This window comes from Anguilla anguilla, chromosome 3 (genome assembly GCF_013347855.1).
Source record: "Anguilla anguilla isolate fAngAng1 chromosome 3, fAngAng1.pri, whole genome shotgun sequence".
Classification (NCBI taxonomy): domain Eukaryota; kingdom Metazoa; phylum Chordata; class Actinopteri; order Anguilliformes; family Anguillidae; genus Anguilla; species Anguilla anguilla.
This window is the reverse complement of record NC_049203.1, coordinates 64,354,250-64,370,541: the sequence shown is the minus strand read 5'-3', so window position 1 is coordinate 64,370,541 and position 16,292 is coordinate 64,354,250. Positions and strand designations below refer to the sequence as shown.

Genomic DNA, 16,292 nt, shown 5'->3' with positions numbered 1-16,292 from the left:
GAGCGTTTTCGTAGAGCGCTCGCGCGGGCTCACGCGGCTCGTGGAAACGAGCGTCGAAAAAAAATTCGGCTCTGGCTCCGGCTCCGTCGAGAACCTTCCGGAAAAGCCATTTCCTCCAGTGTGTAGAAAATCAGTTTTTTTTTTGTTTTTTTTTCCGAGGAAACATTTGAGAATCCATTAATGGAACCATCAAGTCAGATCCTTACAGTTGACTCGAGGGTTACCGGGGAAACCTATCCTAGCTGTAGACGCAAAAAAAAAGCCTAAGAAAGCTTGGTCTGAATCCCATCCAATTATGCAAATGGCTCCAAGTTTGAGAGATTTGTGTTTGTTGGTGAGTGCTTCCCTCAGGTTAGAACAAGCTTATAATTAAATATGTAAACGAGGACCGAGGGAATCCAGCACCCTGTTTCCCCGAGAAACAATTATTGTGTGCATTGCACTTTTCATTAGCTCCAAGCTTTATGCATAGCAAATTAATCTTGGGGCAAATTAGGCTGATATGAAGATATGAAATTATTTTGACCCAGTCATTAGACACCTTTCTAAAAACACACACACACAGTGGGAATTAGGCATGGCACTTAGACACTTAAAGTGACTCTCAAGTGAGAAGTTGGAAGTTTCTCTAAATATATGTCTAAAGCGTAGACAAGAAACAGATCCACAGTTAGGGTTTGTCAATAATCCGCATTGCAATCAAATACCACATTACCATAATAACATAACAATTGCCTTTTGTGACTGGCAGTGAACTTAGGTATGCTAATATAACATAGGTGGAAAATCCGTGTTCAGAAAGTAAAAGTCCTCCCTATTATTTTGTCCCAATTGCCTGGATTTACTGGATTATTCCTCAGTAAGGATGTAGACCTAATTAGTAAAATCATCAACTGGTTGAGTTCATGGGTGAAAGGAACACATGACAGGACTTTTACTTTCTGACCCCTGGAACTTCCACATCTGTAATATACCCCACTTAGTGCACTTCTGGACATAACCAAGCAAAAAGGCGGGCTGTGAACTGTGAACTCCACAGTCAGTGGTAAGAGGGAGATGGCTGGCGCAGTGTCGGATACAAGCGATGAGGAAGCTCCCTTGGCTGCCACCAGTTTCGTCTCATCCACCGCAAGCAGAGCGACGAGCGAGCGAGCGAGTCCCCCCTCCGGGGGGGGAGACTTACCCAGTTGGATGTCTATGAGACTCGGGTGCCTCTCCGTGGGGAACAGGACCTTGGGGGGCCGGGTGGTGAGGAGAGCTACGAAAAAGAGAAGCCAGGCGTGAGAGAGGAGGAACCATCGTGAGAGCAGACGTCGCGTCGCGAACAAAGCCACCGCTGAGTTTTGACTTGTCTGGGGCCTCAAGTCGGTGATTTTAGTGCTGGAACGGGACCTTGGATGCGGTCAAATCATCAAAACGATCAACTCTATTTCTCCTGGTTCTAAAATTGACATTATACGCATTACAGTTGTCCCAGTGATTTAGTTCACATTTGCTATCAAACTAGATAAAACACGATGAATGAAGTGGGAAAAGTACTGAAGGGCTATCAGCCCCTTATTCTCATCACATTATTTAAGAGTCGAATAGATTCCCTCAATATCGCTTTCAGTCTCTCTCAATCCCTCTCATACTTCGGCAATGGGAGTAAAAAATAAATGGTACTCTCTTTCTAACACGCGCACGCATGCTAAGGATTCTCATATTTTAGAACTTGTCAAAACTGGACAACATGTACAGCTGGCAGTGTAATCGCGAACAAGCACAGGAGCTATCAGACTGGGGGTGGGGGAGCTCAGATCTGTGGTCTTTAGACGGGACGGGACGAGGGGGGGTGTGATTCATAATTCATAATTCCACACAAACTACCAGTACATTTCTTCCATCAATTGCCTCGGACCTGACGTTACCTTGTCTGGTCCCGACCGGATCATTTCAAAACGGGGTGTTCAAAACCAGACATTCCAGTCGAAAACCGGACTGGCAAGCCAAACGCACACCCGCGCACACACACACACGCACGCACGCACACACACACGCGCACACACACACACACCGGCAGTGATACATGCTGCTGACAAGAGACCGCAGTGTGCTCCGCAGTCGATGGTGTAAATGAGAAGCACTTTCGTTCTCAGGAGTGTTCTATTAACACCACCGCCGGTAGGCCGTGGGACGAAGGAGTCGGCTCCAACATAACAGGCCACCCCGACAATACAGAAGGTCCCCCAGCTCAATTACATAAAGCATCGCGCTGCAGTTACGCAACAATGCAAACGCTTAGCAACGCGAGTGTTCCGGAACGTACCTTGGCTTTTTGCAGCTGAGCCTTCGGACGCAACTTGTGCATTTAAATCTCAGCATGCATTAAAATGCACATGCAGAACCAGGCGGTATGAATGCATATAACAGAGTAAGGTCAAAGGTCATAGACAATAGAGAGAGAGAGAGTGCTTTATTGAATTACTTCACCACAAAAACAACGGACACGCGAGTGGCTTGGGGGAAGCCATGCTTCAGGTTTCTGAGGCTGGTCCCATGTAATACTCCTACTGCGGGCATCATATCGAAATGCATGCAGAACACATCACTAAAATGAAAAAAAAAAACAGTTATGATTATAATAATGCTCCCCCCTGTCAATCTTCCTTACGCAACCGGCTCATCTTGTAAGAGACATTGATTCTCTGAGAACAAATACTTTAGTATATATTCAGTACAATCACAAAAGGCAATATAAAATGATCATAACTGGGGTTGCGTTTTACAATTTTGAAAAAAATAACATTAACATTTTTTAAAAATTCTAAATCGTGTCAATGTCAATGTCATTTGATATTAAAATGTGTGTCATTTCTATGATATTATCGCACATTTAACTTTCCACTGGGGAGAGGAATAAACAGTGCTTATCGCACACACATTTTTGCATTGTAAATGTACTCAGGATGCGATTTTAATATACGCACTGGTCTCTAAACATTTTAAACTACCATGAATGTGCAATATATATGACAACAACATATTTAGAATACAAATGACAGAGGAAGACATAATTAAATGGGCAACAGTATGTTTAGGGGTGACCGTGATCTAAAGGTAGACCATGATGTATAGATCTCTCACACACACACGGACACAGACACACCCACAGATACACATACACACACATACGCGCACACACATCCACACAGGCACAAACACACATACACACACACACACACACACGTGCACACAGACAGATGCCCACGTGCACACACACACACACACTCACACATGCACACGCACACACACGCACGCACACACACTCACACATGCACACACACCCACACACACACACGCATCCAAACACACACGCAAACGGCCATCAGAGCTCCCCCTGTGTGCAGGTCCGTGCGTGCGGCGCTGCTGAGTCTATTCTACTCAACCCGGGAGGAAGAACAGAGAAGCCCTGGACATAACCTTCAATCCAAGGAGAGTGGGGGGGGGGGGAAATTGTACGTTATGAAAATTCTTATCTTTTCGGCCCCCTGCTTAATTTCGCCTCTCCATTGTGTGAGGAGCGCCGCGCGGGAGTGAAGGATGGGGCGGGGACCCCTCATCCATCTTGGGGGGGGGGGGGGGACAGCCGCAGCTTTAGCATGCAAATGAAAGCTATCATTCTTGTCAGCGCTGGAGTCGGGGCTGGAGCACACCGCGCCCGCAGACCGCGGCGGTGGCGGCGGCGGCGGCCACTTAATATTCTCCCGCCGGTCCGACCACCCTCTCGCGGGGGGCGCCGGCCTTTTCGGTGCCACCCCCCCACCCCAGTTCCATCAGCGCACCTGCAGCTGGACGCCTATCTCTCGCCCCACCTTGGCCCCCGCACGCTCGCTCGCTCGCCGACGCCCCCGCGTCGCCCTCTGCCTCTCCGTCAAAGAGATAGCGGTGACTCGCCGACCCCTTCTTTAAAGTTTTAAAATGTCGTCACGGCGTGCGGCCTGCTTTTTGTCATTGCCGGGGATACGGTTCAAGTGAGGAAGTGCTACCTTTTTCGCTTACTGTAGCCGGGGGCAACACCTGGAGGCTAATCACTAACAGATCCCCGTCCGCTGACAGGGATCTGTTTTTCAGCCGTTTTCCTCTGGAAGGGACTTTTATCTCTCGGCTTATTTGTCCAAAAGGCGCTTTTATTTCACCGTGTCCGCCCGTTGTCGATCACAGGAAATCGATTAAAAGTCGCTCTGCGGCGTTAGTCCTTTTTTCATTTTTATCACCGAACATCGCAGTTTGAAGAGCTACAAAATGTTCCGTGTTGTTCTTTATAACTCGATGGTGCACCAGACGAAGGAATTGAGAGTCCCGAGATTGCTTTATTGCTCTGTTGTGAGATGGGGGCTGCTGGGTATTTCACTCCGTAAAAGTGCCGCTTGTGGTGTGTGAGTGAGCACCCCGGTCTCTGACCAAATCCGACCCGTGCCAGCGCTGACTGTGGCTGGCTGTCCCTCCAGGGGAGCAATTGGATTCACATCATCCAAGATATATATGTGAGGAATTTGGTCAGCGGGAACACCAGTGTTCATTGCTTGAGCGACCCCTGCTGGCCATCACGGCGCCCGCGGCTGGCTCACTGAGCACGGGTATGATTAGGTCTCCCCCACCTCTGCTCTGTGTGTGTTTGGCAGGGGCTGCAGTGTGAAAAGAAGCAAATGGCTGACAGCACGTATTTGGGAGGAGAGCCGTGAGTTGTCTTCCCTCTCCTGAACCAGCAGCTGGGGCTGTGTATGAGCATGCTTGTACATAGTTAGCGAATTGGACCAAATCTTTCCAAATCTGGCTAATTTAAAAAAAAAAAAAAAAAAAAAAAAAAAAAATTTCACCGAGGTACAGCCAATGTTGCTAGTGTGGAGGAGCATGCTTGATGCTTTTGATGTAATCCTCGTGATATTAGTATTAGAGGTATGACATAGGTTGGTCCAAAATACTGATTTGGATAAAGGTACATGTTAAGTCTTTCATTTAATAAACTGAACGTACTCATACTCCTGAACAGAGGATTACATCATAACTGCAGTCTTTCATCAAATAGATCAAACATGAAGTTCTTTTTAGAACTGTATTACCATTACTATGAAACTGCACGTGGTCTTAAAATTTTTTTAAATGACATATTTAAATTATTTTTTTTCCAAGATAAAAACACCATTAGATGGAATTGGCTTACAACAGATTTTTTTACATTTATTTTATTTTTTTTTACCTTCCCATGAAATCAATTAGCACACTGCCCTCCTAGCCTCTCAGAATGCTGATCTCATACAAAATTCAATTTGCTGGCACCGAGAGTCTCTGCATTCGCATTACAACCTCCCCTCAGAAGGCCTCCGTCCGGTTGTAATGGTGAGCCCGTGCTGCAATGCCTATGCAACGCGCAGTTTCTGGAGAGGCCACCATTTTTTTCCTTCTCTCTCTTTTCGTTTTCGCCCCGCGAAAACACGGGCGTGCCAGCGGCGGTTTGTACGAGCTCCGGCGCACGAACGGCTTTTTACGAACATTCCAAATTGTTTGCACTAAACACAAACAGACATGGCGACGAGAGCGTTTGCACTCACACAGCCGCTTCTGTGATCATCGATAATAAAAAACAATAGCTAGCTAGCGAACAATAATAACATTGGCCAGCGTTAACATAATTGAAAAAACTGATCACACTTAACGGCATCTTCAATTGAAATACCCATCTGGGAACATTTCCCTCAGTCCAGCGTCCATTTTTGTTCGCCGCAAACTACCTTTTCAGACTGTTCGCATATGTCTCTGAGGACCTTCTCCCCTCTCCTGTCCAATCAGAGACACTCACCGTTCACTGCAGCGGCAAACACAAGATGCAGGAAAGCACAGATTTGCAAACCCCGGAGAACGCGGTGGCTATGTGGTGTAACGGGCGAGGAGCTGGTCTTGTAACCTTAAAAGGTCACAGGTTTGGTTCCCAGGTAGGAGCCATTTTACCCTTAGAGCAAGGTGCTTAACCTGCGTTGCCTTAAAGTATACATCCAGCTGTGTAAATGGACGCAATTTAAACGCCATGTAAAAAGTTGTGTAAGTCGCTCTGCCAAATGCCTGCAATGTAACTTGATGGTGATTGGCCATTTTCGAAAAACCATAAACTGTGCTTAAAACTTACAGCTGAACAATGCACGTTATCAAATCAATCAATCAATCAGACTTTCTTTATAGAGCACATTCCATGCAACTTTGCGACACAATGTGCAATTTGATTAAATTATAATTCACATTTTGAAGCTTTCAGAAACGGGGACCAATATATACAGCACGTTAAAAATAATTAAAAGTGTATTATAAGAGCAACGAGAGTAAATTCATGATTAGGTATTGTCAAACTATTCAGTTTCACGGTTCATGCACCAATAATTAAAATGGCAGCTAACACTGTATTCACTATATAATGGTACCGCTCCTGAGCGTTGTAAAATTAATTTCACTTAAGGGACTGAGAACCGCCATTATTAATTGCAATAAAAATAATTTCCTGAACTGGTTGAATTAAAATGGAAATGATGCTGACCCAGATGGTGAAAATGGAGAAGTAGAGTTTATTTGTTCCTGTATGTCTTCTAAAATATTCTTTAGGTGGGAGCTTTTGACAGGAGAGCTTGGAAATGGAAATCAGAGACGCAATATTGTCAGTACATATTATTTCACCATAACCGAGCCCTGAAATGGATTGAGAGAGCATCATCAAATGTACCAGCGGAACAGATTATTCTCTCCCAGGCTCCAAAACACATCCTGACTGCATTCAAATAGTCATTTACAGATAATGACCCTCTGTATGGAATATGATATTTCTCCGGTTTCTCTTCTCCAAATCTACTCGTAAGGTCTCCTCGGCCTTCTGGATCTCATTCCTGCAGCAATGAAAGTGGAATTACCTCACTTTGAAAAACAAAAAATGACATTGTTTCTGTCTTTGTCAGGTTAAACAATCTGCTTGTCTTGTGTTTTACATACACGGAACTACAGAAAGACAGGAATTCAGTGGTTTGATACCATCAGACATAAAAAGAAATTTTCTGTGAGGGGACATTTTTTTCGCAGAATATTGTCTACAAAGGTAACAAAACGCTTAGAAAAGACTTTCTCTCCTGATAGTCTGTTTTTCATTAAAGTGACCTTGTTAATGTAAGACAGGTGTCTGGTGCTTTTGCGTCAAACACCAAATCACAAAAAATAAAATAAAATAAATTCACCTAAAGCAAAAGCATCATGTGACAGTTGCTGTCACCTTCAATTTCATGATCAAAAAAGACTTCCTGCATATGACTCATCAAGTGAGTCATATTCACACCCACGAATGTATGGATATGAATGTGCTCCCTTAAGTTGTCTATCATATTGCTGACTTTACAATATCCACGAATTTACACTCGTGACAAATTAAGGCTTGTTTCCCTACTCAGTTTCCTATCCAATTGCAGCGTAAATTATTCCGAACAAAGAAACTGTTTTTATAATTGGCCATAGCGAGCCGAGAAGTGGCAAAATGAAAAATGACATTGTCATGTGGCCTGATACTGAAGAACACAGTGTAATTTAATGTTTTAATGCTCCTATTAATTTAGAGTTCAGAGTAAGTGAATTACAGAGTTATATGAGTAGTTTATGTAACCATCTGCAATAGACCGGTGCATTGTGGTTGCACTGTCATGAACTGAATAACAAGTACTGTATTTGTGGAGAAAAAGCAGACGGTAAAAAGATAGTCTACCATATTGGGAAAACGGCATATATTTCATACTGTAACTAAAAATGTATAGATATATGGGGGAAAAGTGTTCCATCTTGCTTAAACAATACATCAACAATAGAGTCAAGCACATCTGATAAACCACAGAACACTTTACATAGCCCACAATGTCCCCAGGATTAAAATCAGGATTAAGTTATTAAGATGGAGATTCAACCTGCTCCGGGGAACGTTTGATGAAGCTCGATAAGTTGCCATGGTAATAAACCCCTTATCAGTGTGTTACATGAAACTGAGAAAAAGTCAGATTTTTTTTAAAGCCTGGAGTTATCCTGGGTAATGACTTAATCTGCATCTGTGAAACAGGCGCCATAGTGTTCTACTGGCTGGAGCTTTTCGAGAGAGAAACAGGTCCCGTTTGGGTTGAAGGGGTAACAGGGTCACCCAAACTCTCCAGAGAGGGCCCTGTGTGGCAGATCAACCGCGCCTGTTGAAGTACGAAGCTTGCATGGGGGAGGGGGGGGGGGGGGACATCACACAACAAAAGACGACTATTCTCTCAGAGGGAACATAAGCAGTACGTAAAAATAAACGTGTCGCCGCCTCAAAATAGGAAGTCGGCCATGAAAAGTTACCGACGCTCACAGGAAGGCCACGCGAACGAGAAGCGGAAAAACCCCGTCTTTGCTCGACGAATTCGCCGCTCGAGGAAGCGCTCATCGCACTACATTACAGTAAATTACATTACATTTATTTGGCTGACGCTGTTATCCAAAACGACGTACAAAAAGTGCATTTCATGGTCATCGTACAACTACTAAACACAGGTTCAATAAGATACAATACTTATTTTGGACAGCTATTTCTAGCCAAGAACACAGTTTAGTTCAGTGAACATGATTCTGACCTAAACCTCTGCAAAGCCAACTAGGCAGAAGAATAAGCTACAGTATTAGGACAAATACAAATTACCAAAAAGTGCTGGGATGGGGGAACATGTAACAAGCGTCATGAAAAAAAGGGGGGGGGGGGTGGATTTAGAGTGAGATATACAGAGTGGTGGTAGTTAGTCCAGGTATAGTCTGAAGAGATGAGTCTTCAGGCCATGGCCTGCAGCTTATTCTTCTGCCTAGTTGGCTTTGCAGATGTTAGGCCAGAATAGTGTTCATTGTTCTCGGCTAGAAATAGCTGTACAAAATAAGTATTGTACCTTACTGAACCCGTGTTCAGCAGTTGTCTACAACCATGAAATGCACTTTTTTTTGTACGTTGCTTTGGATAAAAGCGTCTGCCAAATGAATGTAATGTAATGGCGGAAGATGGGTAGTGAGGGAGAGGTTCGAAGAGGGGCAGGGAGTTCGTTCCACCACTGGGGAGCTAGGGTGGAGAAGCTCTGTGATCCCTTTGGTCGGGTGGGAGGGGGGGTACAAGGCGCCCTGCTGCACTGAAAAGCAGGAGCCTTAATTTATTATTTTGATCATCAAAAAAAAAAAAACATCGGCACGGCGACCCCGTTTGTTTACGTACACGCGGGGCGTTCCTCAAGCGCTAGGCTTTCATTGGGAGCAGACGGCGAGTCGTGAGCCGATCGATTCGTCCGGCGCGACTCGCGGCGATTTCGTTTCCTCACATTAAAAGCGATGTTTTCTCCGCGGCGGCGTTTTTGATCTGCGGCAAAAAAAAATCCTTCTTATCCGTTCAATTTAATAAGCTAACGGTTTGCCGCATCGTTACAAATACTGGGTCAAGTGCTGATCAAAAGACGGTTATTGATCAAAAAAAAAAAAAATCATTACTCCGGACGGATAAAAATCAAAGCAGGCGAAGCTTTGCCGTTCAGCGCTAAGCCTCCGAGCGATTTTTGCGCTGTGACACGTTCGATTCGCAGAAGAAGCAGAGACACACAGACCAACACCCTTGCAGGCCAGGCCTCCCTTTTCAACCCCTTAGTTTGACCTCAGGAATGTTTTCTTTTTATCTATCTCTGTTACATTCTATCAAACAACATTCAAACAGATTACTTTAGACAGACATCTTTCATAGATTGCACCAACAGTGCTGAATTGATAGGAAAATAATAAATGAAATGGGAATTCAAATAACTGAAGCTTTTCTTCACAGTGGTTCTGACTCATAAAGCAATTTAAAGCAGATAGATTTGCTAACTATCATGCTAAGCTATCTGTATTAGGTTCAGGGACTTTAAATTTTTTTTTTTTTTTTTTACCTTTTTTGACACAAAATATATGGATGTATAATAGTGAAATGTCCGTGACAGAAAGAGCATTGTTGGAGAGTGTCAGGAAATTGAACACTAGCATGTCACCTCATTCAACTTTCTTTTTTTACTGGGCACATTACTTGTGCTTTTCCATGATGCATCACCCTCTTGCCCTTCTCTTCAATCAACCCTTTCAAGAGTAGGTTTTTTTTTAGAATGTTTTTTTTTCAAAATTCAAAGCTGGTGTTCTAGAACTCCACTGCTTTATAATTACCAGTAATTGCATTCTTACATCAGCATTAGAATGTTCGTTTAAGAACACTCTAATCGCACGTTTGTGACATCACACCTTAAGGGGTTAAACGACACCAAACCACCCACAAAATTCTACTTAACAAATGAAATTGCTTTCTGTCAGTCAGCTGTCTCGTTTTGCTGCAGACATTTTAATTAGAGCAGGGGAGAGCAACCCGTCATCCATCCACGAGCTTCTAAATTCACCGTGAAATTTGTGAGGATTCTAAAACGCAACTTTGACGGCAAAAAAGGCAAATAGTCACGGTCGTTCATTCCGGGAAAAGTGGGTACGGGAGCTCTTATTTTAAGAGTTTGAAAGTCTGAGGTGGCCCTGCATGTAGATTCAATGAGTTCACTTACTTTAAACTGATACTGATACGTGACAAAACGTTTGGGGGGGGGGGGGGGGGGGGAGTGTTTAGGCCACCATAACCTGCCTGTAATGTGCAGGTTAAATTAAAGAAGGAGGTAGCTGATGCATTTGGATATCTGATATCCAACTTTATTGTAAAAAAAAAAGGCATTGGTGCCAATTCACATCCCCCCCCCCCCCCCCCCTCAAAAGTACGCTTTTCCCCCTTTTTCTCTCCCACTTCGGAATGCCCGCTCATATTCCACGCCCGCAGTCCCCGCTAGAATGCACGGAACCTCTGCCACCGCTTCTTACCACGACACAGCCGCCAAACCGGAGATGAGACACTTCACGTGTGGCTCGGTGGGAGGACCGCAGGCCCCTGACTGACCACAGGGGGTCGCTAGTGAGTGATGAGACAATCCCGGCTGACTGAGCTACCCCGTCCTTGGGCGATGCCAGAGCCAGCTGTGCATCAGTGTACAGGGCTGCCAACCACAGTCAGCACTGGCACGTCCAGATTTCAAACCAGACCATAGAGTTCATCCACAATCAGCACTGGCACATCCAGATTTCAAACCAGACCATAGAGTTCATCCGCAATCAGCACTGGCTCATCCAGATTACAAACCAGACCATAGAGTTCATCCACAATCAGCACTGGCACATCCAGATTTCAAACCAGACCACAGAGTTCAGCACTGGCACGTCCAGATTTCAAACCAGACCATAGAGTCCATCTGCACTCAGCACTGGCACATCCAGATTTCAAACCGTGCAAATATATCAGTGCAATAAATGTATTTAACTTTTGATCAGTGCAAATAAATGTATTTAACTGTAAAAATTGATGTGTTCCAAAAATAAAATGACAACCTTTTTTGACAATTTTTGCCCACCAAATGTTGATGCCTGGTCAGTGTCTATGCCAGTAATGCTAAAACCCTCCATTAAAAAAAAAAAAAAAAATCAAAAAATCAAATGGCAGCATAAACAACGGCCAATATCAGCAACATTTTACACTCACCAGCATTAAACTCTTAGCAGTGGCTTGGAGCACGATTATTCACATTTCACAAAACAAATAAAGTTGCCATCTAAGCAATTTTCAGCAGTAATATTTCACAAGGTATTGCCTCTGTACATACAAATACACATAAGTAAACAAACAAAAGAAAGATACAATCGGGAAACAACATCTGATAAATTGTACACTTATTATATTTAAATGCCGTTGTTTTTTAATCTTTCATTCTAAAAACATGGCCATAAAATATTCAGCAGCTTCATACGTTAGCTGATTTGATTATTTATTTATTTGTTTGTTTTGACAGAATCTGTTACACGCCACACAGACCTTGCTTGAATGCACACTGATGACCAGGCGACTAGCGCAATAAAAGTCTCATATCTGGCACACATCAGCAGCTACCACAAACACACTTAAAGCCACATTATGCACCGTTCAGCAGTCGCAAAGCTGCAGTGCCTGTACAAACATACAGCCACAACAACAACAACAACAACAAAAAAGGCAAAACAACATTTTGTGATCAGTTACTGTTAAGCTTTGTCTCGCCAGCGTAAGGAATTCATTTTTCAAAGCCTTCACGTCTTTGAAGAGTAGGTTTTTTGGAACGTTTTCGTTTTTCTCTCCAAAATTCTAGAAGTTCTAGAACTCCATTTCTTACTATTATCAGCAGTGATTGTTACTGTACATCAGAATTAGAGTGTACAGTTAAGAACTTTCGAATCGCATATTTGTGATATTACACCTTAAAGGCTTAATAGGCAGCCAATGGACTGAAAGATATGGCTGGCATGCACTTTCATCAAAGAGACTGGCTATAGAGCCACAAGCCATTTTCAAACAGCACTGTGAGCCATACTGTTTCTTGCAACGAGTGTACATTAAACCACAACCCTAAATAACTTCATTGAGAACTTAGCAAGTGCAGCGAACTACACTTGGTGGTTCACACATATATTCAGCTGAAGAGCTACCTGATAACAAATGTTAGGGAGATCGGCGCATGCAGTGTCTTTAGGCTCACCCAAGCACTTTGTCATAATAATGGTTGTGGTTGCAGAATTCAGAGAGCATTTTTTTTCTTCCCACTCTGGGCCATCATTCTAAAGAAGGCTGACTGTGTGTGTGTGTGTGGGTGGGGGAGGGGGGGGGACTTTGACGTAAAACAATCATAGAACTCATCATTAGCAAACCAATACAAAAGCACCCCGGGAAAAATGATAAAAGTTCATATTGAGGTGCTGGCTGAACATTTTTTTCCCCCTGGCCTGCTCCATACATGACAGGCAATTATTTACTAAAAGATGCTGGCCTTAGAAATGGGATTTTTACAAAAATAAAACAACTTTTCATTCAATAGCTCGATTAATTTTGGCTCCCATCCGCGCACTCATTTATGACTGTCACTTAAAGAAGGGAGACTGACATGTTCGGCACGTTCAGCCCGTGTTATTGGGCAGCGGGAGCAACATGGCTGCCACCGTGTGATAGAAACACTAGGGAACAGCGCTGGGTTTGAGGGGCTCCTCTAAGCCTGGTGTGATGTACTCTACGGGACAATGTGACAGGGAAGCTTGATCTGTGATCTGAGGTCTGTCACTCAATCTGACAGGCCCTGTTTCTCCGCCAGATCCGTGCAGCCAAGAGAACGCATCCCAGGACAAAAAACCCTCAGGGAGCGAACGAGAGAAAAAGAAAGAGAGAGAGAGAGAGAGAGAGAGAGAGAGCTCATGGGACCTGAGCCAAGAAGAGCACTGGAGACTGAACACATTCAACAACTGAGCACTGAGGAAAAAACATGGAATATAAATAAATAAATAAATAAATAAATGGCAACAACTCCCACCTCCAAACTCACGCGGTAATGCCGACAGTGGGCTTTTCATTTTGATTGGACGGAAGTTGGGCAGGCTTCCCCGTGCCGCGGTAGCGCAGGTCACACGCGCTCTCTAATGGTAAACAGTGAACCGGCTGAAGGTGGGACTGAATGTGAAAGACCCGTGAGTCACAGAGGCGAAACACAGCTATTAACCACAAGAGGGCAAAAAGGTTATCGGGAGGCTAATTACATCAGGACACGCCGCGCGGCCTCTTATTTCACTTCGGCAACACGTCGGACGCTGCAGGACGCTATAATCCTGACTGACAGCCCTAAATAGCCATGACCTTCAAACCGGTAGAGGCTTGGGCTGCCCGGGCGCGCACACACGACAAAAAGATGAAAGCGAAAAAAAAAAGAAAGAAAAAAAAGGCTGTCAGTGTGTTCTATTGTAAGGTTAACAAAACAGCTGCATTAGGGAAAAAAAAGAGAACACACTGAGACCTTTTCCACCCCCTCCATTTTGTAAGGTCTACTCTCCGCAGGTGCTGCACCTTGGCCAAACCAAACACTGGCTTCGCCACAAGCTTCCACTCCCTCTCCACAGCCAAACTCTGACTGGATATGGTAGAGACTGAGGCACCTTATTGGTCGCTTTCTTGACGGGCGGCAGTCTGTCCCAACCAGTGCTGAGAGGCCAGGGCTGTCTGCAGTGTGTGGACCGCGACCTGCGGCTCAGTCACAAAGAGAGAAGAAGCAAAGGGCTGCTGGGTGGCTCATTCGGTTAAGCCGCCTCCCTGTGGCCCACGGAGTTCGGATCGAATCCGGACCGTGCCAGTGCCCGACTGGCCGGCTCGCCAACTGGCGGCACGCAAAGTGGCGAATGTGTCACGCAGGGGTACGGGAGGGTTCTGTCAGCTGGCCCTAGTACAGCCCTCCGCATGTGTTTTTGCGATGTTTGTTAAGTCACCACAAAATGTCAGAAGCCATACTCGCCCATGCAGAAAAAAAAAAGCTTCGGTTACAGCAGTGCTCAAATGAACGACTTAAAGATGCAATGTGAAAACAAGGGAGTCACGCTCCAAAACAATTATATGCGGAGCCCGTAAAAGCGAGGTTTTTAAACACAAAGAACATTATTTGCACGAAGAACTTGTTGGTGCAAAAAGCCTTTTAACCGGCGTGACCTTTCGTCGGAGAGGCCTGGTGGGTCTGCGGTTTATAGATTAGAGTCACGTCGAGCTCTCAAAATGCCTCTCTGAATAATACATCAAAATGCTTTCTTATTCCAAGTCTCTTTAACAATTACTATATCTGTATTTAACATTGTATGAGGGGCAAAATTAATAAATCACGAGGAAAATGTATAGGAAAATGGCAAAGTCGCTATTAAATTTAATACAAGGACTACAAATGGTCACATTTTGCTTTGGTTCGTAGTAAATCTTCAAATTGAAGCCCAATACAAAATAATACAGCCGGTACTTATAGACAATATTTCATTCTCGGACTATGAAATAACACAACCTTCCTGGCACCCCTCCCTCCTTTATATCTCAAACACGGCCATATGTCTTTTCCAATTGATAGCTCATTATGCTCACAGTTACGCCATTATTGATGTCGAACCGCCAGAACACTTTAGATTAAGACTGCCACGTCAATAATTAACAAACTACGTGTGAAGTGCGCGCCACTGATTGATCGCACATTCATAATTCATCACCGGGAGAATTTTATTTGCCGTCGCTTAACAACATGTTTATGCATCGTGTCCAAATATGTCACTGTCAATACTCCCGGCTCCTAATTGCAGGCGTCGCTGTGAACTCAACAGGAAGTCGATTTTTGCACTCAGATCCCGTTTTAGACTAAATGGGCATCTCGGACCCCCCGCGTGTGACTCCGAGGGATTCGCCGCTCGGTCGCGACGAAATCCTGCAATTAGGGTTTCGTCTCGGCGAGACCCTTAAGCGCAGAACTTGTTAAACAGCCATACGGGTGGCATAGGTTAATTAGGTAATTAGCTGGGCGCTCATAAATCCACAAGAAAACAAACAAGTCAACCTGTAAGAGGTTACGAAAAATATAACGTATAAATTGATTAATTCACCGAAATTGTATTTCTTTATACATTTTTCACCGTTTTCTTCTTTTCAGGATATATGTACATACACACACACACACACACACATACATTAGTGCAGATTACAGTCAAGTTTGATTCTGGACTATAGGGCTATATGCTGAACATACTGGATGATTTAACAGAGGAATTATCCTTTACCTGTATAAGACACACATCAACAGTAAAATATTTCACGGTATTAGCATCACCAAATGCATCTTCTACCGTTCAAAAACAATACCCTACATGTGACCAGGGTTTTTAATTATAGTATTCTGGTACAAAACAAACATAATAAAACCAGTGAAATCAATACATATAGTAACAGGCAGTGCTTTGATGGTGTACATCCAGCCAAGCAGGGAAAATTGTTTATCCTTCTGAAACACAAAGAAAAACAGTGGCAGCTGTTAGCTTCTGTTTTCTCATGTGGCACAGCTCAATACTCTGGAGATGCTAGATTAAAATTGCATCTTGTACGCTCATCTAGTTATCACTGCTTTCTTCCTCATTACATTAATACTTTTCCAATTAACTATTTTAGTAAGGCTTTGCTAGCATTGAGCTTTAAGATAAACTCTACTGAACCCTGTGGAGTCATTTTTTCCTCTGCATTTAGCCCATCCCATCTTAGGAGCAGAGTTCAGCCACCGTGCGGCACCCAGGGACCAACTCCAGTTCTGAGGCCAGTGCCATGG

The 16,292-nt window shown here is 44.0% G+C and overlaps 1 protein-coding gene across 4 annotated transcripts in view; it reads right to left on the bottom strand.

Moving 5' to 3' along the window:
• Positions 1 to 16,292, bottom strand: part of il1rapl2 (interleukin 1 receptor accessory protein-like 2) — a 323,388-nt gene that overhangs the window by 46,668 nt on the left and 260,428 nt on the right. For all 4 annotated transcript variants that reach the window (XM_035407898.1, XM_035407900.1, XM_035407899.1 and 1 more), the window contains one exon: positions 1,184 to 1,258. In XM_035407898.1, coding sequence (XP_035263789.1) covers positions 1,184 to 1,258 — 75 coding nt within the window. The remainder of the gene's footprint in view (positions 1 to 1,183; positions 1,259 to 16,292) is intronic.